The sequence below is a fragment of the Ascochyta rabiei genome, chromosome 15, assembly GCF_004011695.2.
Source record: "Ascochyta rabiei chromosome 15, complete sequence".
Classification (NCBI taxonomy): Eukaryota; Fungi; Ascomycota; class Dothideomycetes; order Pleosporales; family Didymellaceae; genus Ascochyta; species Ascochyta rabiei.
Window position 1 is genome coordinate 345,645 of NC_082419.1, and position 26,164 is coordinate 371,808.

A 26,164-nucleotide genomic window follows, 5' to 3' on the forward strand; every position below is an offset into this window, starting at 1 on the left:
CCTGTGCAATACTGCCTGGTGGCCTTTTTGTAGTGCATAGCAAACATTCTGGTGAGGAGATTATTCGTTCGAACACGCGCAATTTCAGATATTCGAATTTGCCTTGGCTGGCAGCATTACAGTAGAACGCAACCTAGAGCGTTAGTTCGACTAGACGTGAAGTTTATTGTGGCACAGTTTCTAAAGCTGGATATGCTAAAACATACATCTGTATGCAAGGGGAGCCTGAATGAGGAAAGGCTTGATCCATCATGAATTGCCCCTCAATCGCAGAATACAAGACGTAGTTTCTAATGTTTTGTACAGTACTAGCTAGATACGTTACATCGAACTGCGCCGGCTTCACAACCACCAACTATCATGACAACTTTCGAGATCGTGGCCCTCGACAATGTCCACACGGCTTCCACAACGTCAGATCGTCGCTTTTACAGACCATCCTATTGGCTATCTCGTCCACCACGTTGGTGCCTCTAGATGGACCGCCCATCAAATTTTGTTCGCTGATGGTCTGTTCGGCTGACTTCTAAAAATTCCATCACGCCATAGCCGCAGCTTGTGCGAAGCCAACACTGTGCCTGCACTGTCAAACACATCTCGTGCAGTCAAAGCGCATTTTCGCACAGCTCGTGGCTGCAGAATTAAATTCAATACACCTCTGCCTTCGTTTGCAGGTATCGTATCTCAAGTTTGCCTTCTGCTCCTTCTAGGTCGAGCGTTCCACAACGCAGCAAACATCAGCCTAAATAAGTAAAGTTGATTGGACATGAGAGCCAATACGGAGATGAACCATCACACCTGGGCACGAGATTAAAACACTAGGGGAGAAGAGATGTAGTTAAGCGATGCAAGGCATCAAGTACACGTTCATGCTGCATGGTTCCGCGTGACCTTCGGTATCACAGAAGCGGAACAATACCATTCCATGACGGAAACGTAAAACCAATGCCCAAGAGACGGCATGAGTGGGCGCAAACAACGTTCGTTTCGATAGCGTGGAGCTGCGAGGTGAACAAGCGGCGCAACGGGAAGACGACGGAAAAGGAGAGACTGCGGCGAACCTGCGAATCAGCGTCGGCGGCCCTGGGCACACGCCGTCCCCCGTCTGCCAGGGAATGCTCTGTGGGCCGCATATCAACGATGTACTCACCCGCTAGCACTCTCCCTATATGCATGACTCTCAAGGCTGCAACGACACCTTCGATGGCCTTTTTCCCTCGTGAAGGTCCAGACGAGCGCAATTTCAGTTGGCGTGCCCTTGCGAGCATAGGGCAATCTGACCAGCACCCATCGACAGCTAGCAGTTCGCTCCTACAGAGCCGGATCCTGTTACCTATCTTACCTGCACATCCTCAACATTCCCCTTGCACCTGAGATCACGTTTGCTGTAGTCAGCCTGTACCCTACCCACGCGTCAAGAGTTGGGCAAAGCGAAAAAATGCGGCTGTATGGAAGCGCAATTGCGCTGCTCGCAGCAACAAGCGCCGCAGAGCCAATTCCACGTGCTGTTCAGGCACCCACGGTCGATCTCGGCTATGCAGTGTATGAGGGAAGTTTCGATGGCAACAACACAATCAATGCTTTCAAGGGGTAATGCGTCTGATTGAAATACAGCTGTTGAGCTTGCAAGCTAAAGAATGTATCAGAATTCGTTATGCTGCACCACCTGTTGGCAAGCTTAGGTTTGCTGCCCCTCAAGCTCCAGACAAGAACAGGACCTCGATCATCCCAGCTACTAGCGATCCTCCATTCTGCCCACAGACTGGTGCTTCATCAAAAACGCCTGCTGCTTATGGGTTTACCTCGGCTCTCGGAAACGAAGATTGCTTATTCTTGAATGTGTATGCGCCAGCGAACGCCAAAAATCTGCCCGTATTCTTCTGGATTCGTACGTTTTCCAAGCAAGGTAGCGTAATATCACACTGACAAGAAAGTAGATGGTGGTGGCTATGGCCTGTTCAGTGCTACAGGCCTTGACCCTACTGAGTTCATGAAGCAGAATGACAACGGGTTCATCAGCGTTATTATTCAGTACCGTCTCGGTGCTTTTGGTTTTCTCTCGTCTGAAGATGTCAAGAAGGGTGGTGCTCTCAATGCTGGTTTACTAGACATGAACTTCGCCTTGCAATGGGTGCAGCAATATGCTAAAAAGTTCGGTGGCGATCCAACTAGGGTCACGATAGCTGGCGAAAGTGCTGGTGGTGCAGCCGTCTTGTACCAGAGCATGGCTTATGGCGGAAAGCAGAAAGACAACCTCTTCCACAATGTAAGTGCCTTTATGAGGCCCGGTAGTCAGAATCTAACAGTAGTCAAGGTTATCACTGCTAGCCCATGGATCCCTTTCCAACATAAGTACAACGATGACCAACCCACTAAAGCTTACAACGACTTTGTCACAGCCGCAGGCTGCTCGGAATCCACGGAAAAGCTACTGTGCCTTCGCAGTGCCGATACGGTCATCGTCCAGAACGCCAGTGCCCTGGTCTCAGAGGCTGGTCCGTTTGGTACGTTCGCATTTTTGCCCGTAACTGATGGATCGTTCGTCAAACAACTCCCCAGTCAGCAGCTCGCTGCTAGAGCCGTGAAGGGAGTACGTGTCTTGTCCGGCAACATGGCCAATGAAGGTGTACCACTTAGCCCTCTAACTACTCGCACCCTTCAAGATTTCAGGAACTACATCGGCACCACCTTCCCCGACTTCACCCAGTCCGAGAAAACCGCCATTGAGAAGCAGTACTCCTATGTCGGTGACACCGAAGACGTCAATCCCGCGGCCCCTCTTTTCGCGACAACAGGCACTTCCGTGCCTACGGCTGTTAACCAATCCACCTTTGGCACCGGCCAGCAACAGCGCGTCCTTGGCGTTTTTGCCGAATATGCTTTTGTGTGCAACAGCTACTGGGCTGCATCGGCCTTTCCCATGTCTTGGAAATATCAGTTCAGCGCTCCGCCTTCTTACCACGGATACGATCTGCAGGCGCTATGGTCCGGAACACCAACACCTGGCGCGAGCTTCAAGCGCGCGTTTCGCAAGATCTGGGGTAACTTTATCACTGCAAACACGCCTGTGATCTCTGTTGAGGATGCCAAAGGTGGTGTTGCCAACAGTACGGTGCCTGTTGCAAGCGGGCATGGTGGCAACATCCAATGGCCAACTTGGGATGAGAAGAATCCTGTTCTGCTCAACTTGAATGCTACAGGGGGGGTTGCGACGTTTGTGCAGGCGACAACCGATCTCTTCTACAATGTGTACAGTGACCCGGGTGTTAGCAACCAGATCAGTCTGGCTAATGCGAGGAACTGGGAGGGTGAACGAGGCAAGAGGTGTGATTTCTGGAAGAGTGTAGCCAAAGACGTGCCGTACTAGAGTGCAGCATGTAGTTGCTCATGCAAGTGTTATTTTAAAACCTCAGCATGTGACGCTGCAGTAGCCGGGTACCAGCAGTACGTGCTGCCCAGCGAATTCCACTTTCACGAAGGCAACATACAAGTCCACGTACTCATTGGTGTCCTCCAAGTTTTACGATTCTTGGGATAATACCATTAGCTCTCTTTGTTAAATTCTTATCTTTAGCATCGATCTGGCCTGCCAATCCACAACGCGGCAACGCCTTCGGGAACTTTGATACGTATCACTCCAACTACGTTCGGATCACGCTATGTCCATGTGATAAGAAAATAATATAGTCCAAGCTTCATCGGATCAGGCGCCCAACGAGGATACTACTTCGGAGATTTACTTTTCGGACCTACGCTATCGTAGAAGAATGCACGGAGAATCGTTTTGATCGTGGGTTGTACATCGACGTAGCTAGCGCAAGGGGGCAGGACTGATTGAGGGAGCATGGCGAAAGGCTTTATGAAGCTCGAACAAGATGCACTTTAGGATCTGGAGGAGGTTGGAGGCGGCAGCTTAGCTGAGGAAGTTAGCGGTGCTGACATTTAATTCTGCAACCCTTTTACAGTTCAACAGGAAAGCCCTGGTTGTCTATTCCGTCGCTTATCAGCGATTCCTATCCCAGTTGAAGCCGATATATGTGTTCAGGATCAGTTACTTGTAAACTCCGAAATTGACTTCATGACAACTCTGCTGAACCGTGTTGTTGAAAGTGGTTCCGGCCCATGCGCTAGTCCATGTACCTAGATTATCTCCTTTGCGCTGTAGTCGTAAAATCATCGAGCAGGCAGTAGCTACCCTATCGTCGCACACTCCAAGTTGCCTTCCTCATGCCCGGTGGCAGCGGCCCCGAAGGACCATCGGCTTCATCATCGATCCTCTCGATCGTAGCCCAGATCTTTGAATTTGGCTTCGCAATAAGCTCCATGCTCTCCAGCTGCTCCCAACCGCCATGTGCTGCAGCTCCATTTTCCAGATTCGTCTGTATGCAGCTGCTATTCTGTGTTCGGTCGTGTCTCGTGAGGCTCAGTGCAAGCGCGCGCCGGTTTCGGTACGATGTTGAGCCAATGGTGGTTGTGTGGCCTTCGGAAGGTGATACTTCCGGCCCAGAGGTGTTACGAGGGAGGTTGCTTTTGCGCTTACGCATCATGTGCCAGATAATGGGGAGATTGGTACAGAGGATGCCGCCTAAAGGCTCAAAGACGGAGTATGCGCCGAGTGGTACATAGTACCAGGTGAAATCGGGGTTGTTATGACCAAGAATGACGGTGAGACGAAGAGAAGAGACAACGCAAGTCCTACAAAATGTGTTCGTCAGTAGGCTACGAATGTTGTAATAGAACGCAACTTACGCAAGACCAACACAGAAAATCAGACACAGAAGTAATTTCTTCTTTGTCTGTAGCTGTAGGTGCCATATCATGGGAACAGGCATCAAGAAAATCCATATATCGCTAACCAAATTTGAGAGGTTTGTAAAGTAAGTGAACGTGACAATAGCCAAGCAAGTACCATTCACGGTATGCTCCCAATAGGCATTGAGTGGCCGACACACAAGGAACAGTGTGACCGTGATGCCAATCCCCCATGCAATTACGAAGGCGACGGTTACGAGGACAATCTTGCGGAACACGGGGTAGATAAAAATTCTCCAGTAGAAGGCAAGGATACCGAGTTTTACTGATACAAGTGCAAGGTCGTAGAAATGGCTGAAGATGAAGTCGCCTTTCCGAACCATCGTCTTGTCGAATTCAGATACGTAGACAACGTGTCTACCCATACCATGAGGAGGGCCTATTGTCGTAAGTGACCACCGTGAACTAGTGTTGTACACGATGAGCTTACCAAATCCTAGGCCACTTGCACATTGCCCAATTAGACATATCTATCGGACGCTGTCAGAGCAAAGACATATTGGATGGTATGGGTGTACATACTGTTGCAATGATGATGAAGTAGTCGTCTAGGTGTATGCCAATCTTGCCAAGGTGCTTTGAGTACAGTCGCAATCCGGTGCTGATGATTGCGGCGGCAATTGGGACGCTATAGACCCAGCGTATCTCTGTTACTCTCGAGTCGCCCTCATGCATAGCTGCTAGCTGCGCCGGTGTAAACGGAGGGGCCATCTCTCATGCCCAGCCAGTCTATGTCGTTGTTTTGCTATTGTTGTTGCGAGTGACGTAGTTATGAGGCTGAAAAGCCTGGAACGCCTTTACACTGCGCTTCAATGGGGTCATGGGAGCTTCGAGGGAACATGATCCAAGTCGCGAATATAACGCCTATTCGGTCGATACGCTAAAGAGGGAGACGGGGAAATTATAGCATCGTTGCGCGCCGTGATTGTCGAATCGACTAAGAAGCGGAGGGGGCGCGGCGAAGAGACAGGCCGAGCGGTCCGAGTGAAAGGGCAGAGAGCTCAAAAGGGCCGTCTTTTATCGCATGTATATTAAGAGTTCGAGTCGGAGATGCCGCTTTGCATCCAGCTGCGGTTGGACCTTAGAAAATTTGTGCCACAGCCTTGGGAGAGCTGGTACAATCTTGATCACATAGACATCATAGATGTGTCTGGATGCGATGAGATGTGCAGCAGTGTTAAGCAGTGTGTAACCACGAAAGACGTGGAGGCTTCGGGAGCTGCAGTACTCTCAGCATGGGGAAGACTTCGCTGGAAAGCTTTGCTTATCATGACACAAAACATAACGTTGGCTTAAGCATCGGCACCACGGAAGAAGCTTGTGTACATGGTTCCATCACTGTTTATTATCGCTCTAGACTATTCGGTAGAGGGTATCGAATATACCTAGGCTCATTTGAAGATGTCCCATACCAAGATCCTCTATCCTGCCAGACACTGTCAGATCTATACGCCATCATTGAAGCTGTAGTCCTTGTCCCATCGCTGTCTTTGTCAGCAGCTGCAAGATATGCAATCTGAGAATCACCTACTTTGTCCCAAGGCTTACTTGAATCTACAAAACGCAAATCTGTGCCCACTCTGATTACGTTTTCTGGATCGTAATTCATGGTTGAAGCGTGGATCTGGAGATCATCAGCCATTACTCCAGCGCTGCAGGCAAAAACAACTTACCGCGAAAGGAGTATGCAACACCACATCGCCAGCTTCGTACGATGTCACTAACCACTTCCTGTCGAAAGTCTCAGAGTACTCGCGCGCGCCGTCTGCTAGTAGACCAGTTGCAAGCATGTTTTGGTTAAAAGCGTTTTTAGCCTCCTCGTCGGTCATGCCACTCGCTTTCGCCTTGCTTGTGAAGTCTGCCTCAACTTCTTGTCCGAGTGTATGTCCTGGACGAGTTTCAGTTAAACGTTCTCGCGTACGGTTCTACAGACTCACCATTCTTCAAGTAGATTAACCCCCCACCGGTAAGACTGACATCACCCATTGGCACCCATGCAGTGACACTGGTCGGTTCGCCATATCTCAGAAAAATCTGGTCGTAATGAACGCCGATGGCTTTATTTCCTGGTGTGTTGTTGCGAAGCAGACTCCTTCTCACTGGAAGCGTGTTTTCGTCGCCCCATCCTGTCATACGTGCAATGAAGTCTTTCAGGGTTGGATGCTTGCAAAACTTTTCTTTGTACCAGTCTTCGTAGTGTGCCTGCAGAGCAAGATCTACAAACCCCTTCGCTGTCTCTTCTCCAGGTCTTCCATTACCACCAGTTGCGCCAGCCCCGATACCTGGGTAGTCCGCAGGGTTCTTTTCAGGGTCGAAGATGCCATCGACGGGTTGTGTCCCTGGCTTCAAGACACCACTTGGGGATAAGAAGCTGAAGTACTCCTCGCGGGCTTTCAGGACATCTTCCTTTGGCAACAATCCCTTCAAGAAGACGTAACCATCCTCGTTGTATCTGCACCGTAGCTCTTCCATAGGCATATTTGGTGTCGACTGTCTCAGGGCGCCGACCTGCTCTGGACGAAGGAGGCCATCATTCACATACAGTCTCTCTCCGTTGAAACTTGGAACGTCTCGTTCTGGTGATGAGGCATGAGGCATGTTGGTACAGTGACGTTCGAATGCAAACAAAGTGCAGAAAACTTCGAAGGGGATAATTGAGTTACGAGTAGTGACGGGATTCTTTCGTAAGTTTAAATGTCGACCCAACGTGGCGGTATACTCCTTTACGATGACGATACCGGTGGAATTGCTTCCTACGTTCGATGACTTGAATCCCACATGCGACACGTGCGTATGGGGAAGCGGGGCTGAGAGCTGGGTTATCCCGTTTTCGATCAGCCCTGCGGCGGTTACGAACGCTAATATTTACTAAGAGCACGCTGTTCGATTGGGTGAAAGCCTGCATCTTCGGCGACACTGTTCCCGATGCAGAAGCGGGGTCCAATTCTGCTGCAATCCTCTAAACCTCCGTAGGCGAACCACACAGCCGCAAAACCTGGCGTCCATCCTCGCTGACGGGTAATTGCCCCGACAACAGACATTGGCCGCCAGATAGCCTTTCTGGACGGTGACACAAATGCCATGGTATGCGATATCGTAATTGGAAGTGCACTGCTTGTTTTCTAATCTACATAGCAACCGTTGTCGCACGCGTCATTACAGATGTAAAATTTAGCCTTCACCCCAAGTAAACAGACACTAAAGACTGCAACAGGCGATGGGGGACAGCCAAGATGTGGACGGTGTGAGCAAGCCAAAAAGCAATGCGTCTACGAGACGGGACGGCGCTTTCGGCGGTCGTCCATCCAAGAGACCTTCAGCGAAAATCAGCCTTGGGTCTCCATGCCTCCTCGCAGTACGGAAGCATTACTTACCTGTGCAGCAATGAAAAATAATGACCAATCTGAACAGTACAGTTCTTGGATGAATCGAACGACATACGCTCCCAATACTCTGATGAAGTATACTTCCCGTTCTACAGTCCTCCTACCGCACAAAGCTTCTCACCCCAAGCACTTTCGTCTGTAAGTGGTGGAAACCATACAGGCACGCCGTCGACCTCTGTTGTCACACCTGCCGAGGGCCTTACGGTTCTGTCGCTCCTCAACTCAGAATCGCCGGCTCAGTCTCACCATAACGCTGTTTCTCCTCCTTTTGATCATCATGCACCCTCGAATACATCACACCCCGATGAGGCTCGCATGTTCGTCTATCAACAACCTCCAGGTGAACCTATTCTTTGGCCTCTTGAGCATGAGCAAGAGGCAATGTTGCTGCGGCACTACATTGAGAATGTAGCACTATTTGTAAGTAGCACGATACCAGAAGCTGAATATCTGCTGAGACTCGTCAGTTCGATATGATTGATGATGAGTGCCATTTTTCTGTTCATGTTGTACAAAGAGCGAAGAAAGACAGCACATTGATGAATGCCATCTTAGCCCTATCTGCACGCCAGCTTAGCCGCACCACAGATTTCGATCCGTATATTGCAGATGCATATTATCAGCGTTGCTTCGACACACTCATCCCCGCGCTCAATAACAATAACATCGCGATCAAGGATGAGTCGCTTCTTGCAGCGACCATCATCTTGCGACTGCTCGAAGAGATGAACATCTCCATTATCGGCAATGATCCACAAGGGCACCTGTTTGGAACTCAGGCTATTATACGCGCCGCAGAGCAATCGTATGCTGCGGCAAGTGGGCCAAGCTTCCGACAGGCTATCTATTGGGCCGCTTTTCGCCAGGAGCTGTGGATATCGCTGATGACACAACGTGCCTTTCAGCTACATATCTTCCCAGCTGATCGGTCACTTGAGCCTGCTAGTGATCCAATATGGGCTACACGTACCATTGCTCATCTAGGCGATGTTTGCAATTTCGCATTTGGGGAAGACAGGCACAGTGTCTCACGCTACGGCCAGCTCATGGACGAGAACAGATCCTGGAGAACACGAAGACCTGACAGCTTCGATCCTTTCTACTATCGGCAAGACCGAGACGGCAGCGGAAGAAACTTCCCTGACATTCGGCTGCATGAGAAATCTCATGTAATGGGTACGCAGTATAACACACTCGCTCATATGTTGTTGGTTGTGCATGACCCTACGATCCCACAACTCGGCCCAGCGCATAAGCAGTCTCGCGCAGTGGTGGACAGGATGGTGCAAGAGGACGTTCGCACCCTCTGTGGTGTTGCGCAATCGAACGAGAAGTTCTTTCCGTGCAAGTTTGTTGCTTGCTATGCCATTGCTCTTGTCGGCGATCGCTTCCCAATGAGAGACGATCAAGAGCAGTTGCGCGAGCTTTGGTATGCGTGCGAGCGTTCGCACGGGTTTCCGCCAACAGCAACAATTCAGCAGCTTGAGGAATCCTGGGGATGGCACAATCACTGAGAGTTGGTATCTCGTATCAGCTATAGAGACTGCTCGCGAGATGCAGAGCACCTGCCTCATGTGCCACTCGTGGCATTTCAGGCGCTGCGCTTCGACAGAAAGACTTTCCAGTTACCGTCCTTAATTTCTTGAACCAGCGATGACTCGCATTGTGGATCGAACGCGGTGTGTAGTGGGTCAAGACTGGGCCGACGCTGAACATAGCATTCCATATCGGCGTGAGCGTTCAGTAAGGGTGCTTATGCCACACGTAATTCCAGTCAAAACGAGTGTATCATGAACGACCACGTATACGGTCGAGACGAGCAGTGAGGTGGAGCATCAGATATCAATGTCTCGTGCTTTCTTGTGGCTTGCTGTCCTCTATGTGGGTCAAGGAGAGCTCCAGCCAAATGTCTGCCGGAGAAGAAGAAACAAATCGATTGTCTCTCTTTCAAGATTTGACACATAAAGCCCTCCACTGGATCCACTTCCTTGAAGATACCCGGAGCCACTTCATCACACACGAGTGCAATCATAGAAGATGGTCATCAACGTATCGATGACGTGGGTGCATCACCACATCCACGTCCAGCGTTCGAAGTGCCTTTCGGTTGGCAAGATGCAGCATCTCCGTACTTCACACGTCGCTATTTCCACTTCACAGAATATAGCTGCTCTCAAAGTGCGTTAGACGCCTTGAGTGACACACTCCACCTCATCTTTAAGCTTGATCCACAAGTTTCTGGAACACACAAAATCTACTTGCACACTGGCCTCATCTCACCTCGTGACCCTGGCATCGTAGATATATCGCGTTTGTGGATGGCATGTTAGCTTCTCATGAATGCATGTTTGTTAGGCTGCGTTACCGATGAGCCGGGCTTTGCTGATAGGGCCATGGATGCATTGGCGGAGAAACTTGAGCCAGGCACATGTCCAGATGTTGTAACAGTTGCTCATCTCTTCAATACAGAGCAGAAGGGCATACCAACCACACTAAACCAACTTGTGATTGGTCGTTTCGATGATGCTTCACAAGCGGACCTTCAACTTCTGGACAACTTCAGCATGCCAGTGTCATTCTCCCGAGTTGCTCTCTAGACTGCACCGCATCGATTCGACCGAAATATAGATGCAGCTGTGCAGTCAGCTTGCGAGTATCACATACACAACACTAAGGAAGTCTGCTATAAGACGGTATTGACTCCAGCGTATGCGCTGAGTAAGAGGAAACGCGCAGAAGTCCGTGAGCTATGTGCTAAATATGCAGAAACGACTATGGCGAACGTCACACATAATGATGTCAAGAGCGTCGATCGGGAAAAACGCAGAGCTGATGCAAATCAGGCACTAAGGAAAGATACAGGCAGGACCTGGGTGGGACCAAGAGATTGGAGATTGAGATATCTGTGGAAAGAGCTGACGTCGTGAAGCAAGGTCTGGGGAGGCTCAAGAACGAAGTCTTTGACGACCACACGTCGAAAGATGCAAGGAAATGTCAAGAAATGACCGCATCAATCAACGAAATAATGGCGGCCTTCGACTTGAGGAGAACACTAGACAACTCACCCATTTCCTAGGGTCGAGATATTGAAAAGGGAACTGCTGCGACCTCTGTCCCAATCATAAAACCAAACAGCGAAACGCCGGGTTTCGAGACGACAACCTCTCACTCTGAGTCGCAAATTCAAGTCATCCACGTCTTTGCTGTGGAGTCTCCTGACAGCACTGTACACAAGTGTCCTCATTCTATGGAATGAAAGGGTTTGAAGAATCATGGGCAAGGTTTGAACTGCCCTGGCGCATACCCTGAGTCTACTCTAGGCGTGGGAGGTGCTGCTCTGGGGGAGAGTCGATTGAGTAGCCAGTGCTTTGTTGCAGCGTATGTACAGTACTTTGTGGATGTATGGGTACATATGTGGTCTTTGTTACAATGTCGAGTAGAGGTTAGAAACTTTCAGCTCCTCCTAGAAGATCGCAGTCCCGTTGACATGCGAACTGACACCTCCTGGGCAGTTTGCTGGCGCACTCGTGAAGAAGAAGGTCCACCTGTTCTTTTCTCTGCAAGTCTGTGCCAGTTTCTCCAAATCAAGCATTTCTCCCAACGGCATTCCTGTCATGTGTTAGAACGTCTACTCGGTGAAAGCCAGGTCACGGCCAGAATAGCAGCTGCGACTTACCCCAGAGTGCCAGGATGTATTCCTGTCGTGTGTCAGAATGTGTAAACAGTGATAACAGAGCTACGGTTCAAACGATGTGACTTACATGTAAGTGATAATCTTCGTGCGTCGGCCATGCTTCAAATGCTGGTGCATCACCACCGACTGTTGCGAAGTAGCAATCATGCAACCAATCTAAAATCTTCTGTTCCTGACTCACACCAGCATACCGTGCGCCGTCCTCGCCATTGGGACCGTGGCGCTTCGCGGCTTTTGTTCTGTCATCATCAGACTTGCTGTCGTACGCTTCCTTCCAACCTGATCGAATGAACAACATGTCTCCAATCTTGATATCACCACCCTGGGCTGCTGGACGGATATCGATACCTTGATCTTTTCCGCACTGATACAGTTCCTCCCATGAGATGGGGTAGTAATCATAAGGATCGTAGTTGATGCCTTTTTTGTGCGCATAGCCTCGGTAATCAAGCAGGATTCCGCGGCCTGCTACACCGTGCTCGGCCCAGTGGTGAATGGAACACTTGTGGTTCGCGGACGGCCCGGCAATATCAGAGCCTTTGGTCCCGTTGTAGAACGATCCAGTGGGGATGTGGGCAAAGTGGCGGAAGCCATCCCATTGAGTTCCGGATTGCGTATTTAAGTGGTAGAGGTCGTCATATGCGATGCCTTCCAGGAGGGTCTTGATCTCGTGCTTGAATGTTTCGCGGCCAAATGCTGGCTGCCCGGGAACATTCAAGGGAAGACTGAAGTCCATTCAGTAATGTTTCGGTGATAGTAGTTGGCTTCACTGACTTGACAGGTACGATCTCACCAGATCTGATCTCTTTGGCAGCAGCAGCTACGCGTGTGGGTGTGAGGAGGTTCAGACGGCCGATCTGCTAGTGATGAATATATGCCAACGTCACACGCAATTGTCAAATCGTACATAGTCATCGTTGCCCCATACCCAAGCAGCTTCTTTGGGTGCCCCCGGGATGTCAGGAAGCTCACTTCTGGTAGGGAACTTGGTGGAATTCGGATCCCACGGTATAGTCGTGGCAGTTTTGTTCATGGTCAAGAAGTCGGTGATCTGCGTCAAGCGCGAGTTGGCGGTGTTCTTTGGGTCTGCCATTGTGATGATCTGTTGAAGTCTCTCGGACTTGGGTAAAATGGTAACGCAAACCAGAAAAGTCAAGAAATGAAGCCATATAATATACCCCACTAGTGCCTACGTAATGACAGTCGCCCCGCATTTCTTCGCTGTTAGGAGCATTGTCAACATCGAACCGCCGAGGCATCCAAGTTGTGGGGTCACCTTGCCGCGCCGATCTGACTTTCGTTAGCTGACTCGGCTTGTCAGAGCCCTACAATGGTATTCGCAATGGCAGTTTCTGCGATAATGCAGAATCTGGAACGCGGTGGAGCTTTGTAAGGTTCTGCTTCGAGTCGAACGAAGATAGGTCTGTTTATGTGTGAGACCATCCATGCGCGCGAAGCATGACGTAACGCCTGTGCGATCTGAAGCTCGGGAGGCATCAGGTCATCGGACCATGAGATTTAGAGGGCGGACCATAGTCTAAGCCGCATAGAGTGGCGCTAAGACTAAAGCAATATTAGCGCGCTAGGCACTAGAACATATTTATAACATATTTTTAAGACATTTTATGTAAAATAATAATATAAAAATTTTTTATAACTATAACTACTACTAATACTACTAGCATAGCTGCCTAGCAAGCTACTACCTAGCTTAATAGCAACATATATCTTAAAGAATATCTTAGAAATATATTTCTAATATATTATAGGTAAACTATAAGAATTATTATACTTTCTACTACCTACTATATAGCTGTCTAGCCCTTACTTTTAACACTATAGGCAGCCTGTTTATCTATATTAGAGAGGTCTTCTACTAAGAGGACCTAAAAGGCAGAAACCTTTATAGTGTAAGAATAAACCTAGAATATTTTTTTAATATATTTTAACTTTATATAGTAATAACTTAGTAGGTAAAGTATACTATGTACCTATATTCTAGGCTAGTATAGCTATATATAGCTAGCGCCCTCTTTATACAGTACTAGCTACCTACCTACTATAGAGTACTAGTAAGTACTATATAAGTCTAAATACTATAATATATTTTTAATATATTCTAAGTTTATTATAGTTTAGTATAATGCTATTATAACTACCTACTGTAATATTAAGGCCTAGATATACTAGCAGCAGCTAGCCCTTACCTAAGCCTAAGGCCTACAGCCCCCTCCCTAGCTAGCAATCCTCTAGCTAGATAGTAGTGTAAGTGCAACATCTTCTAAACATATTTCTAGCTTATTTTAGTACATCTACTAAATATCTTTTAGCTTAATATTATTTATATAGCTACTGCTGTAGGTACGCTTAGTAGAGCTAACCTCTACCCTAACTATAACTAGTTAGAATACCTAAGTTAGTTTTTCTATAATATGCTTTTAACAGGTTTCTAATATATTTTAGCCTATATCTTTTTTACTAAGAGTAGTTTAGCCTATAAGAACTGCAATCTGTAGGTAGGCCTACTAGCTGTAGAAGAAAAGGATAATAACAATAACAATAACAATAATAATAATAATAACAATAATAATAATAATAATAATTAGGAGGAGGATAGGGGAGATAATAAGGAGAACCTAATATCTATTAGGTCCTCTGTCCTCTCCTCTATCCCCTCTAACCTTACTAGCCCTTAAACACGTTTATAACGTGTTCCTAGCTTATTTTCTATACTATAGTTATATATAATTATAAAATTAAGTATAGTTACTTAAGATTTCTCTTTAGGTATTTAAGAAATTGTTAGGCGCTAGGCCTGGGGGTACCTCTGCTAGTCTTGGCGAGCTACTATAGGGCTAGCCAGCCCAGACTATATAAAGGTGTTAGAGGTTATTACTAATACTCTAGTAATTAGTCTTATTACTACATACTACGTACCTTAATACACCTGCTATCCTCTTTAACCCTATCCTCTCTTGTAATTACTTTGTATACTCTTTATATTCTAATTACTCTTATATTATAATTAAAGATAGACCTAAGCTACTATAAGTCTTAAACTAAATTATCTAGGCTTACTGTCTTTAGAGAGGGACTAAGACAACCTACCTGTAGGAGAGCTGGTAGAGCGTAAGGTAACACCTCCCTCTGCAGATAAGGAGATACCTTAACAGACACTAAGTGTCTATAGTGCCTTAAGAGGATCTATAGGTCCTCTAGGCAGTATATCTTACCTTAGAATTTGCATCTATAGGGCAGCTTTAGCTAGAGAAGGCTAGAATAGCCTAGAAGTAGGTAATTAATAACAGGAGTTAGAAAACTTGCGTAACTAGTTATAAGAGACAAAAGACTATAAGGAACTTTCCTCTTTCTATAAACTTAGACGCAAATACAACAAAGGAGATCTAGTAATAATCCTATCCTTCTAAAAAGTACTAGAAGGGGTAGAGAAACTACAATCTTCCCTATCTATAAACCTTCTATAACCTAAACCCCTATAGAAGTACGTAAAGCGCAACTGCGCTAAATACAACTATTAGGAGAAAGATTGTAAGAGATACTTCTTCTAATCTCTAGTTAATTTCCTTATAGAGGAATAAAAGATTAACTTTAGCGTAAGGTACCTCTTAGAGAACCTAAAGATGTTGTAGCAGGCCTACTGCATAACTAACTGCTGTAATTAGCTAACCTAGGAACTAACATAGTAAGAGCTAAAAAGAATTATACTAGACGCTTTAGAAATGCTAGCTAAACGCAAGTAAGCAGTATACAAATCCTTAAAGTAATACAAGTAGTAGAAATTTTAGTCCCCTATAGATCTGTTAGATTTTATACGTCTACTATAGGAGGAACTAGGCAACTTATATACGCTAGAGCTTTAAGTCCTAGAATATATTGCTGTACTACTCCCTAGTATATAAAAGGACTTATTTCTTATCTTCTATAATTAAAGGGACACAATCCTAAAGGTAGAGGAACAAGCTAATATTATTAACTAGAGACTGGGTTAGTATAGCTAACAGCTACCTAAGAAGACTCTAGCTAAGGGTAAGATAACTAACAAAGGACTACAGAAGCGCTAATTTAGTAACTCTAGGTTAGAGGGGAATACAAAAACCCTAAAAAAGTTATTTAAGTTTAAGAAGTTCTGTAAGGAGCTAGTAAAGGGTAAAAAGGGCTAAGATAGGCTATATAAGACCTAAAACGCGTGCCTTAAGTATAGAGAAACTAGTTACTACTGCCCTAACTACCTAAAGCTAAAGTTAAACTAGAAAGACCCTGCTCTAGATAAGTTAGGAAAAGACAAGGGACCTAAGAGCTAATCTCCTCTCTTGTAGCCTATATTAAATTGTCTAATAAGAAGAAGGAGAATATCTCTCTTTATAAGGTAGTGTACCTAGAATATATATGCCTACTTATAGTTAAAGCATCTATAGGCAACGCAGAGAATGTAGAAGCCTTAATAGATAGAGGGTTATAACTAAACTTAATTTTAGTTCTCCTAGTAAAGGAGCAGGATCTAGAGGTTATACTATTAAATAAAATAGTAGCTAAAGGTGTAGGCAGAGCAGAATTGCCTATCTATAGAGTAACTATAGCAGAAGTATCTATTATTAACTCCTGTAGAAGATAGGAGGTCTAACAGATACCTTTTATAGTTACAGACCTATAAAGGTACAAGATATACCTTAGATTACCCTAGATTAACTAGATAAACCCTAAGCTAAGCTATTTAAGCTAGTGTATGCTCTTCTAAGGGAAGAAGTATAAGGACTCTCCTAAACTAGAGAAAATAGCGTTAGAAGATGCTAAAGAGTTTAAACACACTATAAGAAGTCCCTTAGTAGACGTTTATATATATATAGTAAACTTAGTAGGTATACATAACCTAATATCTGCTAAAAAGAGCCTAATTCTAGAAGTGTATTGCGAATATGCGCACTTAGGATTAGAGGATAATGCTTAGGTCCTACTAGAGTATAGAGAGCACAACCTAGCAATTAATATTACAGAAGGAGCTACTTCCCCCTACTAACTGTTATATAGTCTATCTGTAACAGAATTAGAGATACTTAGGAAGTATCTAGCAGAATATCTACAACGTGGCTAGATATAACACTTAAGGTTGCCAGCAGGGGCGCCTATTTTCTTTTTAAAGAAGAAAGATAGCAACCTATAACTGTGTGTAGACTATAGAGGTCTAAACAAGATAACAGTTAAAAACTACTATCTATTGCTACTAATTACAGAGTTACTAGAACAACTAGTGTAAGCTAAGTTTTATACTAAACTAGATATACATAAGGCATATTACTATATCTAAATTAAGGAAGGGGATAAGTAGAAGACTGCTTTTTAAACTAGGTATAGACATTTTAAGTATATAGTAATGCTGTTTAGACTTATAAATGCTCCTGCCTAATTTCAGGCCTATATAAACAAGGCACTAATAGGATTAGTTAATGTAACTTATATTATGTATCTAGACAACATATTAGTATACTCTAAGACAGAGGAAGACTATATTAGACATATTAAGAAGGTCTTAGAGAGGCTTTGCAAAGCAAACCTCTATATACGCTTAGATAAGTGTAAATAGCACTGTTAACGTATAGAGTACCTTAGGTATATAGTCTTACCTAAAGGGGTAAGTATTAACCTAGACAGGGTTAAAACAATCTAAGAATAGCTAATCCTGCGCATAGTTTGTAATATCTAAGTATTTATAGGCTTTATAAACTACTATTAGAGATTTATTACAGGGTTTTCTAAATTAGCCTTGCTATTAACCTAATTAACCTAGAAAGGGCTAAATTTAGCTAAATCTAGTTAAGTAATAAGGAAGGAGGAGAGTTAGCCTCTTAAGCTAAGCAAAGAATCCCTATAAGCTTTCTAGAATATAAAGGATTTATTTATTAACGTACCTATCTTAGTTTATTTTGTACCTAGGAGACAGACTAGGATTAAAGTAGATACCTCTAGAGGCGCTATCTTAGGAATCCTTAGTTAACTAGTCCCTAGGGAGGGGAAGCTGGCCTAATAGAGGCCTGTAGACTTCTATTTAAAGAAGTTAATCTAAGCAGAGTATAACTATAATACTTACAACTAGGAACTTCTTATAATTGTCTAGAGCCTACAGCATTAGCAAAGATACTTAGACAGTACCTTCTTTAAGATCTTAATAGATTACTAAAACCTAAAATAGTTTATAGAGACAAAGGTTCTTAGCTATTAGTAAGTAAGGGCATACTTAGTGTTATCTAAGTTTAACTTTATAATTACTTATTACCTAGGGTCTACAAACCCTATAGATAGACCCTTACAGTGTCCTAATTACATAAGAGAGGCGTAAGACCCCTTATAAAAGTATAATAAGGCTTTTATATAACCGCTTTAGGAGATCCTAACTAGAAGGAACCCTAATACTCCCCTAGTAGTGGCTATAACCCTCTGTTTGTCCGTAAAAGGAAGAAAGGACATAAGGGATCTTAAAAGAGAAGAATTAAGAGAGAACAGTTAGACAGAGCTAACAACAGACTTAGACAACACAGACAAACTCTCTAGCACTAAAAAAGAGTTAAGCAACGTTAAAATAGGACAAAATAACCTAGAAAAAGATAATATAGCTAAGGAGAGGTGTATCTTAATTATAAGGCTAAAAGATAAAGTGTAAGTTATTAAAGAACGTTATAATAACCTAATATTAGGACACTTTAGAGCACAAAGGACCTTAGAGAAGATTTAGCGCAGATATACCTAGAGGGGCATTAATAAGGATGTATCTAACTACTACTACAACTGCTTAGTATATAGGAGATTAACTACTACCTAATACAAACCATATAGGTTATTATAACCTTTACTAGTGCTAAGCTAACTATAGAAGGACGTAATAATAGATTTTATTATAGAACTACCCCCTAGCAAGGTGGCTAGGCTAGTGTATAACTTAATATTAGTAGTAGTGTACAAATTAACTAAAATATTACACTACATACCAGCTAGGGCTAATTAGGATAGAAAAGACCTGGCAAATACCTAGATTAGAGAAATTATCTACTTACACAGCGCGCTAGCACAAATTATCTTAGATTAGGGGCTGCTAATGAACTTAAAGACGTAGGAAACCTTTAACTACTATTTAAACTTAAGACAAGTCTTAACGTTAGCCTATTATCCCTAGACAGATAGCTAAACAGAAAGGCAAAATTAGACTCTTAAACAGTACTTACGTTGCTACTATACTCTAGAATAAGATAATTAGGCCCTATAAATTTTAATTGTAGAATTTGTATATAATAATAGCATTTACGTATCTATAAATGTAACACCTTTCTAAGCCTGTTATAGTATAGATCTAAGGAGTATAGATTAGCCTACTTTAGTATTAAAAGGTAGAGAATCTCCCCTTGTAAAGGAATTAGCTGCTAGAGTTATTGCCTTACAGGCTACCTGCAAAGTAAATATAGAAAAGTTAAACAAGTATTAAAAGAAACACTTAGATAAGAAACAACTACTAGCACCCTTTAAAGTAGGCGATAAAGTACTAGTCTCTAGTAAGAACATTAGGACAGTACGCCTAAAAAAGAAGCTAGACTAGAAATACCTAGGACCTAGGACTATTATAGCCTAGATTAGGCCTAGTGTATATAGAGTAGACCTGCTAGGAATAAAAGGGATCTATCTAGTATTCTATGCGTTACTGCTAGACCTATACACACTAAGAAGTTAACTCCTATCTATATAGGAACAAATACAAGAACCTATAGTTAAAGGGGAAGAGAAGGTGTAGGATATAGAAAAAGTCCTTAATAGAAGGTAACTAGACAATAGACAGTAGGAATACCTTATTAAGTAGGACAGATTCCCTAAATTAGAAAACTTCTAGGAAATTAGTACAAATCTTTCTAAAGAAGTGCTAAAACAATAGTAGAAAACTATAAAGTAACTGCTTAGACTGCGTAATAAGACATTAAGGTTAAAGTCTAAAAAAGAGGGGGACTAAAAAGGCTAAATACCTTTACTTAATTATAATTTTTCCCTATAGGGGTTTTTTAATTAATAAGTGTTTAATAGTTTACGCTAAGGGAAAATATAACCCTACCTTACCCTAAGAAATACAGACTAGCTAAAGCAGATATCTTTTAGCCTATTATAGCTATTTCTAATATAAGGAGATAAAGAAAGTTACACGCTATATTATATAGTTATAATTATAAGTAAATATAGGAGAATTAGTATAGAAGAACACCTTTCTAGTATTATTTAGACTATCTAAGAGTGTAATACACCTAATTGCCATATTAGCCTAATACTGTCTACTAACTACAAACTTAGGTATTATTAATCTAAACCTTCTATTATAAGGAATATCTACTAACTATAACTACTACTATAGGTATAAGTGGTAGCCTTACAACTACTATAAGGCTTCTTAGCAGCAGCAGCAGCAGCAGCAGCATTAGCGGCAGCCTGTTCAGCAGCCTCCTGCTCCTCCTGCTCCTCCTAGAGTTAACTAAGGGTCTTTCTAGTGCTAGCAATATGGTACTTTAACTAAAAGAAGTTAGACATTGTTAAAACAGGTTAAAACATGCTATAATACCTTCTTGCAGGGGGTAATAGGCGCATCTAGATTAGACCTACTACTGCTTTCCTCTAACATCTTCTTTTGCTTTATCTTAGCCTTAACAGCGCTAGCCTTAGATTAATCTTACTTCTTAATATAGATGCTAGACAAGGTTAACTTATGTGTGTAAGTGTTGCTATTATAGAGTATAAGTAGCTCTTTCTATAGTAAATAGTTCCTATAAAGGTTAGATTATGCTGTAATAAGCTAAAACGCGTTAGAACGTACTCTTAAATTATACCTAGCAATAAGCTGGCCTAGTTAATAATAGACTTGCCTATTGCAGTCTTCTTGTTAAGGGATATAGGCGTAGTAGTAGCAGGTGTTGCAGGGGTAGTCTTAACTCTAGCAGCATTAATAATAGCAGCATAAGCAGTAGTAACTAGGTAACAACTAGAGTAAAGGCGCGCTATGTTGCTAGAAAGCCTTAAATAGCTGTTAGCGTACTTATTAGGGCCCTAAATATGTTAAAAGATACTAAAACAAGCTAAAAGGAGATAAAACACGTACTAATAGGCAATTCTTGTTGCTATTATAACACTCTCTATAGTAGTAGGCCTAGGCTTCCCTATAGTGCAGGCTACCCTATAAAGCTAGGTTAGTAGAGAAATAACAGTCCCTATAGACATTACTATTAGCAATATAGTAGAGATATAGCATACAGCACTGCTTAGCAGTCCTACTATTCTTAGTAATGTTAATCTTGCAGTAGGCAGGCATTAACATAACAGCTATAGCAAATAGTAGTTAGTAACAGTTAGAAATAGTTAGTAGTAGGTAGTAGCGGTTAGGAGCAGTCTAAAGAGGTTACTAGGGCGTAATGTACAGTGCTATCTGCTAAAACGTGTTAGAACGTGCTAGAAAGACCTAGAAAATCCCTTAGCTATCCTTATAAAAGTGCTAGACAGAATAGGTTAGTACTTACTAAAACAAAGTAGGATATAGTAGTAACTAATAGAACTAGGGGTATAGATAGCTTATATGCTGCCAGCTACCTAGTTAGAGCTTTAGCCTGCGCAGATAGCTGCCTAGACCCTAGAGGTAAAGTAAGAGGTAAGAGAGGATTTCTGTTTAACTTTTACTAGGTAAAGGCAGAATTAGTATTAAGCCCTATCTAGCCTTACAAGGCGTCTAAAACGCCTAAACCTAGTTAGAATTAGCTATAACAGGACAGACAGAGTAAACACGTCTAAAGCTAGGCTAAAATAATACAGTATTGCTAATTATACTATTGTTTAAGCTAAACAATCTAGAGAAGGAAGGCATTATTAGGCGCTGGGCCTAGGGGTACCTCTGCTAGTCTTAGTAAGCTACTATAGGGCTAGCCAGCCTAGACTATATAAAGGTGTTAGAGGTTATTGCTAATACTCTAGTAATTAGTCTTGTCACTACATACTACGTACCTCAATACACCTGCTATCCTCTTTAACCCTATCCTCCCTCGTAATCGCTTTGTACACTCTTTACAGAAATATAGAAAGCCTAATGTGTGTATTATATCTTAAAGAATTACTTAGAAATATACTAATTTTTAAATAAGTATTCTAATATCTATTAGTAGGTAAATATATTATAAATATATTCTATATAAACTTACCTTTAAGATATAACTTCTTATAGTTTTGATATAGGTAGAGAATACTATTTCCTTTTAATATCCTAGCACATTCTTTATAGTTTAGCTGTCCCTTCTTTTTACCTAATTTTACGTTACTAGATTAGTAGAGTAGGTACTTAAATATAAGCTTTCCTTTTAGTATATTTCTCTTAAAATATATTTAAGGAATCTTTAGTGCTAGTTTAACTATAGTAAGGCTATCCTCTACTAAAAGACTATCTATAGAAGCTGTAGGTAGGCTAAACTATTATATAGGCATATCTAGAATACGTTTAGGTTAAACCTGTTTATTATTATCTGTAATAGGTCCTAGGGGCAAGGTAGGTTAAGGAGAACATGTTTTAGACACGTTCTTAGTCTATTCTAGGTTAGAAGCAGAATAAGCTTTTAGAATACTGTAGTGCTGCTTTATTATATTATAAAAGAAGTTAAGAGCTTTATGCTCTTAATAAACAGTAGACTAGCTAGTCTGTTAGGCTGCAGGCTTATAGTCTAAATAATACTTCTTAAGATAGGTAATAAGCCTACCTTAATTACTAAATTTCTACTAAATATATTAGTAATATAGTATAAAAATATTATTAAAGTATACTCTATAAAGTTAGTTCTTATATATAACAGCCTAATAGAACAACTCTCCTTCGTAGATAATAAGTTCTCCCTGCTTGTTATACTTACTAAACCCTACTAACCTAAAAGGTAATATTAGTAGAGTAGCATACTTATAGTATAAAGGCTAAATATATTAGGAATATATTTATAGTATATTTATATAAGCTTATATAAAGTAAGAGAGTCTTAATACCTATATAGTAGAAGAGTAAAAAGAAGTATTTAATAGTTAGTAGTAGAAAGGAAGGTAGTTTATTAAGACATGCTAATTCTTTACTTCTACTAGCATTAAATTTTTTTTACTAAACTAAGCCTACTTAAGGAGTAGGGAAACGTAGCTAGAACATGTTTTAAACACGTTCTTATAGCTAAAGTTCTTTCTTAAGTTACTACATAGCTAGCTCTCTTCTTTAAATATTAAGCTTCTGCTCCTTTATATAAAGAGTGTCCTCTCTTTGCTTAATATCCTACTCCTAAACTTCTTTTTTAAATTAAGCTTTCTCCTACTTCTGTTTAAACTCTTATATCTTATTCTATAGTTAAGATGCTAATTAAGTATTACTAGATTAAGGTATTTAGAACATGTTTTTAACGCATTTTATGTAATATACCTAACTTAAGTCTCTAGTTAAGTAAGAGATTCTCTTAGTGTACTTTTAATTTGCAGATATCCTAAATCTTTTCTTCTTTTCCTTTATTTAATATAGCTAGAAGAATTGGCTTATAAAAGAGCTAGTATATCTTTATCCTTACTCTTATAAGTTAGATTAAATACTTCCTACTCTACTACTCTTTCTTAGCGTCCTAAAACATATTTAGAATATACTTCCTACCTATTATATAGACAGCACTTACTCTTCTTATAACCTATATTATTATAGAAATATTAACTTAGGCTTAGTATACCTTAATTATTATATCTATTTCTATATTAATTTCTATTTATCTACTCCTAAACATCTTAAAGGTCTATTTATATAGCACTGCTCTAAACATATTAGTAACACGTTTAAGGCCTATTTACACATCTTACCTTTTAACTCTAGCTAGGAGCTGTAGCTATTAGCTAGTCTAATAACCCTTTAACTTAGCCTACTTAGCTGCATTTAAATATAATTCTAACCTATCCTAAATTTATTTTAGGATAAAGCTATATACTTAAATAAGACTAGCAGCTATAACCTAATTTTTCTTATATTTAACCTAGTTAAACATAGTAGATAAAAATTTAGTAGCTAATAGAAATTAATTAGATATATTTAAATATCTAGAAAGAGTTTTATTATTAGTACTTATACTAAAGAAGATTGCACAGCTTATAGTACTTAGCAGCTGTTTTAATATTAAGTAGAGACTTTAAGTGTCCCTATAATAAGTTCTTAATATATTCTGTCTATAGATATTCTTAATCTATACTTTATAGAAAGTAGATATTATAGAATTATATATAACTTATTAGTTACTACTACTATAGTTAATTAGAAGGATTAATTAAAGAGAGATATCTTCTAAATCCTAAAATTTGTTAAAGGCGTGTTTAAGCAACGTTAGAGTAACTTACTAGCTATCTGCTTGCTATCTATGTTAATAGTAGTTCTATAGAACCTATTTGTATAAAGATAGTACTACTAAATAGATATACTAGCTCTTTTAGTAATCTTTATAAAGAATAGCTTAAACTAACTCTTATATATCTAGCTTTGTTATAAGTTAGTAATAATTTAGCTACAAGTAAAAACTAGAACTAGGTTAGAACGTGCTCTTAAGGTGTTATAAATTAATTATACTTTTTCTATAGTTAGGTAAAAAGACAGTAAAGAGAACCTCTAACTATTCTCCTGTAAGTCTCTTGACTAACATGTCTATTTAAAATATCTGCTACTTAATAAAGATTTTTGCCTATTTATTATAAAAGTAGATAATACTTATCCTAGCTATAGAGGTTATAATATATTAAATATATACCTAGTATACATAAATATCTTTAAAATAAGTTAAAGGTATATTAACTTACTATTATAGGTTCCTAATATTTAAGTCTCTACTTAAATAGAACACCTTTAATATCTCTACTATATAGAAACTAAGTAAGCTTCTCCTTATTAATAAGACATATAATATAATCTTTATTAATAAAGGTAGTACTTAGATCCTTAATTAAATAGAATCTATAGCTAGCAAGATATGTAACTAGCTAAGGTAAATTTAAGAAGTCTGCTAAATATATTAGTAATATATTATAGGTTACTTCTTAGTATATACATCTTAATGTCTAAGGAGTTAGTATTAGATAAAGAATATTTATAATATCTAGTATATAATCTAGTTCTATAATAAATAGAGAAAGAAGAGTATATAAATATGTTCTAAAGATAATAAGAATAAAGTATAGAGTATTTTCTAGATTATCTAGAATAATTATATAAAATATAACTAGACAGTTACACTAACAAATAATCTAGCCCTATTCTTAAGGGTAGTTAACACCTGTTATACTTAGAACATACTTAGAACTTATTTCCTACTACTTACTATAGGTTTAGAGATTACCTATTATAGGCTTAATAACGTTATACTGCTCTCTACTATTCTCTTTATTCTCTAGTATAGGGAGACTGTTCTAGAAGAGATCTACTAGATAGCTTACATCTACCTCCTTTTAAACCTATTAGAAAAGATGTTTTTTATCTATATTTAGTTAATATAATCTATAAGTAATAAAGAACTTATATCTACTAATACCCTAAAACATATTAAGAATATATTTAACTATATTACATTATATCTAAACAGCTTACTTACCTACTCTTATTAGCGCCTAACCTATAGCTTGTATGTGTCCTTTTTTAGTATATAACACCCTTTATTAAACCTACAGTTAATACTAATATATAGCCTAAAGAAGATATTAGTATAATATACTTAAAATATATATAGAACACGTTTATACACCTATACCTGCTTTTATTTAGTTATTAAAACTCTCTTAGAGACACTACTCTAAATCTTATAGAGATTGTTATATATCTCCTCTATAACCTTACTATATAAATACGCTTTTAATCTATTCTAAAGATATTTATAGTACTTAATACTAGTATACTTATACTTCTATCTATAAGCATAGCTATTAAGAAATAGACAGAATATTAGTTATTTATATAATATTGCAGCCTTAGAGTACTAGAACTTAATTAAATATGTTAGAAACGTAGTAGAAACGTATTCTAGTAATATACCTAAGTTACTTATACTAGTACAGCTTCTTATATCTATAGTAATCTCTATATAATTTTAGTTAGCTAAATAATATATATATACCTATCTTAAAGACCTTTTAGATATAGAGGCAGCGCTGTACTATACTTAAGCCTAACAGTATTAAAAGTAGTACCCTGTAAACTTCTAGGTATAAA

At 40.8% G+C, this 26,164-nt stretch overlaps 5 protein-coding genes across 6 annotated transcripts, besides 21 other annotated features; 2 read left to right on the forward strand and 3 right to left on the reverse strand.

Moving 5' to 3' along the window:
- Nucleotides 1–1,438: 1,438 nt before the first annotated feature.
- On the forward strand, nt 1,439–3,367 carry EKO05_0008568 (uncharacterized protein; the record flags this gene model as incomplete). Of its 2 annotated transcripts, XM_038941835.1 has the most annotated exons (4): nt 1,439–1,590; nt 1,647–1,888; nt 1,938–2,266; nt 2,315–3,367. In XM_038941835.1, the coding sequence occupies 4 exons, from the start codon at nt 1,439–1,441 to the stop codon at nt 3,365–3,367; spliced, it is 1,776 nt and encodes a 591-aa protein (XP_038796108.1). The 2 variants fall into 2 exon arrangements, with proteins under 2 accessions (XP_038796108.1, XP_059493313.1); XM_059637330.1 differs by having other exon boundaries at nt 1,439–1,888.
- An 829-nt stretch (nt 3,368–4,196) lies between these two features.
- EKO05_0008569 (uncharacterized protein) lies at nt 4,197–5,487 on the reverse strand (the record flags this gene model as incomplete). Its single annotated transcript, XM_038941658.1, has 4 exons — nt 4,197–4,695; nt 4,750–5,191; nt 5,243–5,282; nt 5,335–5,487. The coding sequence occupies 4 exons, from the start codon at nt 5,485–5,487 to the stop codon at nt 4,197–4,199; spliced, it is 1,134 nt and encodes a 377-aa protein (XP_038796109.1).
- Nucleotides 5,488–6,257: 770 nt separating this feature from the next.
- On the reverse strand, nt 6,258–7,410 carry EKO05_0008570 (Phytanoyl-CoA dioxygenase; the record flags this gene model as incomplete). The annotated part of the gene is made up of 4 exons (XM_038941559.1): nt 6,258–6,296; nt 6,344–6,436; nt 6,486–6,700; nt 6,750–7,410. The coding sequence occupies 4 exons, from the start codon at nt 7,408–7,410 to the stop codon at nt 6,258–6,260; spliced, it is 1,008 nt and encodes a 335-aa protein (XP_038796110.1).
- A 478-nt stretch (nt 7,411–7,888) lies between these two features.
- EKO05_0008571 (uncharacterized protein) lies at nt 7,889–9,712 on the forward strand (the record flags this gene model as incomplete). The annotated part of the gene is made up of 5 exons (XM_059637331.1): nt 7,889–7,896; nt 7,948–7,976; nt 8,027–8,167; nt 8,224–8,618; nt 8,666–9,712. The coding sequence occupies 5 exons, from the start codon at nt 7,889–7,891 to the stop codon at nt 9,710–9,712; spliced, it is 1,620 nt and encodes a 539-aa protein (XP_059493314.1).
- A 1,949-nt stretch (nt 9,713–11,661) lies between these two features.
- On the reverse strand, nt 11,662–12,985 carry EKO05_0008572 (uncharacterized protein; the record flags this gene model as incomplete). The annotated part of the gene is made up of 5 exons (XM_038941696.1): nt 11,662–11,807; nt 11,875–11,896; nt 11,960–12,617; nt 12,667–12,749; nt 12,800–12,985. The coding sequence occupies 5 exons, from the start codon at nt 12,983–12,985 to the stop codon at nt 11,662–11,664; spliced, it is 1,095 nt and encodes a 364-aa protein (XP_038796112.1).
- Nucleotides 12,986–13,383: 398 nt separating this feature from the next.
- Nucleotides 13,384–13,436: a dispersed repeat.
- A 112-nt stretch (nt 13,437–13,548) lies between these two features.
- Nucleotides 13,549–13,573: a tandem repeat.
- An 863-nt stretch (nt 13,574–14,436) lies between these two features.
- Nucleotides 14,437–14,495: a tandem repeat.
- Nucleotides 14,496–14,497: 2 nt separating this feature from the next.
- Nucleotides 14,498–14,692: a dispersed repeat.
- Nucleotides 14,621–20,328: a mobile genetic element.
- Nucleotides 14,683–14,686: a direct repeat.
- Nucleotides 14,687–14,892: a long terminal repeat.
- Nucleotides 14,687–21,980: a mobile genetic element.
- Nucleotides 17,316–17,485: a mobile genetic element.
- Nucleotides 20,088–20,120: a tandem repeat.
- Nucleotides 20,329–20,353: a tandem repeat.
- Nucleotides 20,354–21,990: a mobile genetic element.
- Nucleotides 20,376–20,399: a tandem repeat.
- Nucleotides 21,778–21,980: a long terminal repeat.
- Nucleotides 21,981–21,984: a direct repeat.
- Nucleotides 21,981–26,164: part of a dispersed repeat that runs on past the window's edge.
- Nucleotides 22,874–22,911: a tandem repeat.
- Nucleotides 25,402–25,410: an inverted repeat.
- Nucleotides 25,402–26,138: a mobile genetic element.
- Nucleotides 26,130–26,138: an inverted repeat.
- Nucleotides 26,159–26,164: part of a tandem repeat that runs on past the window's edge.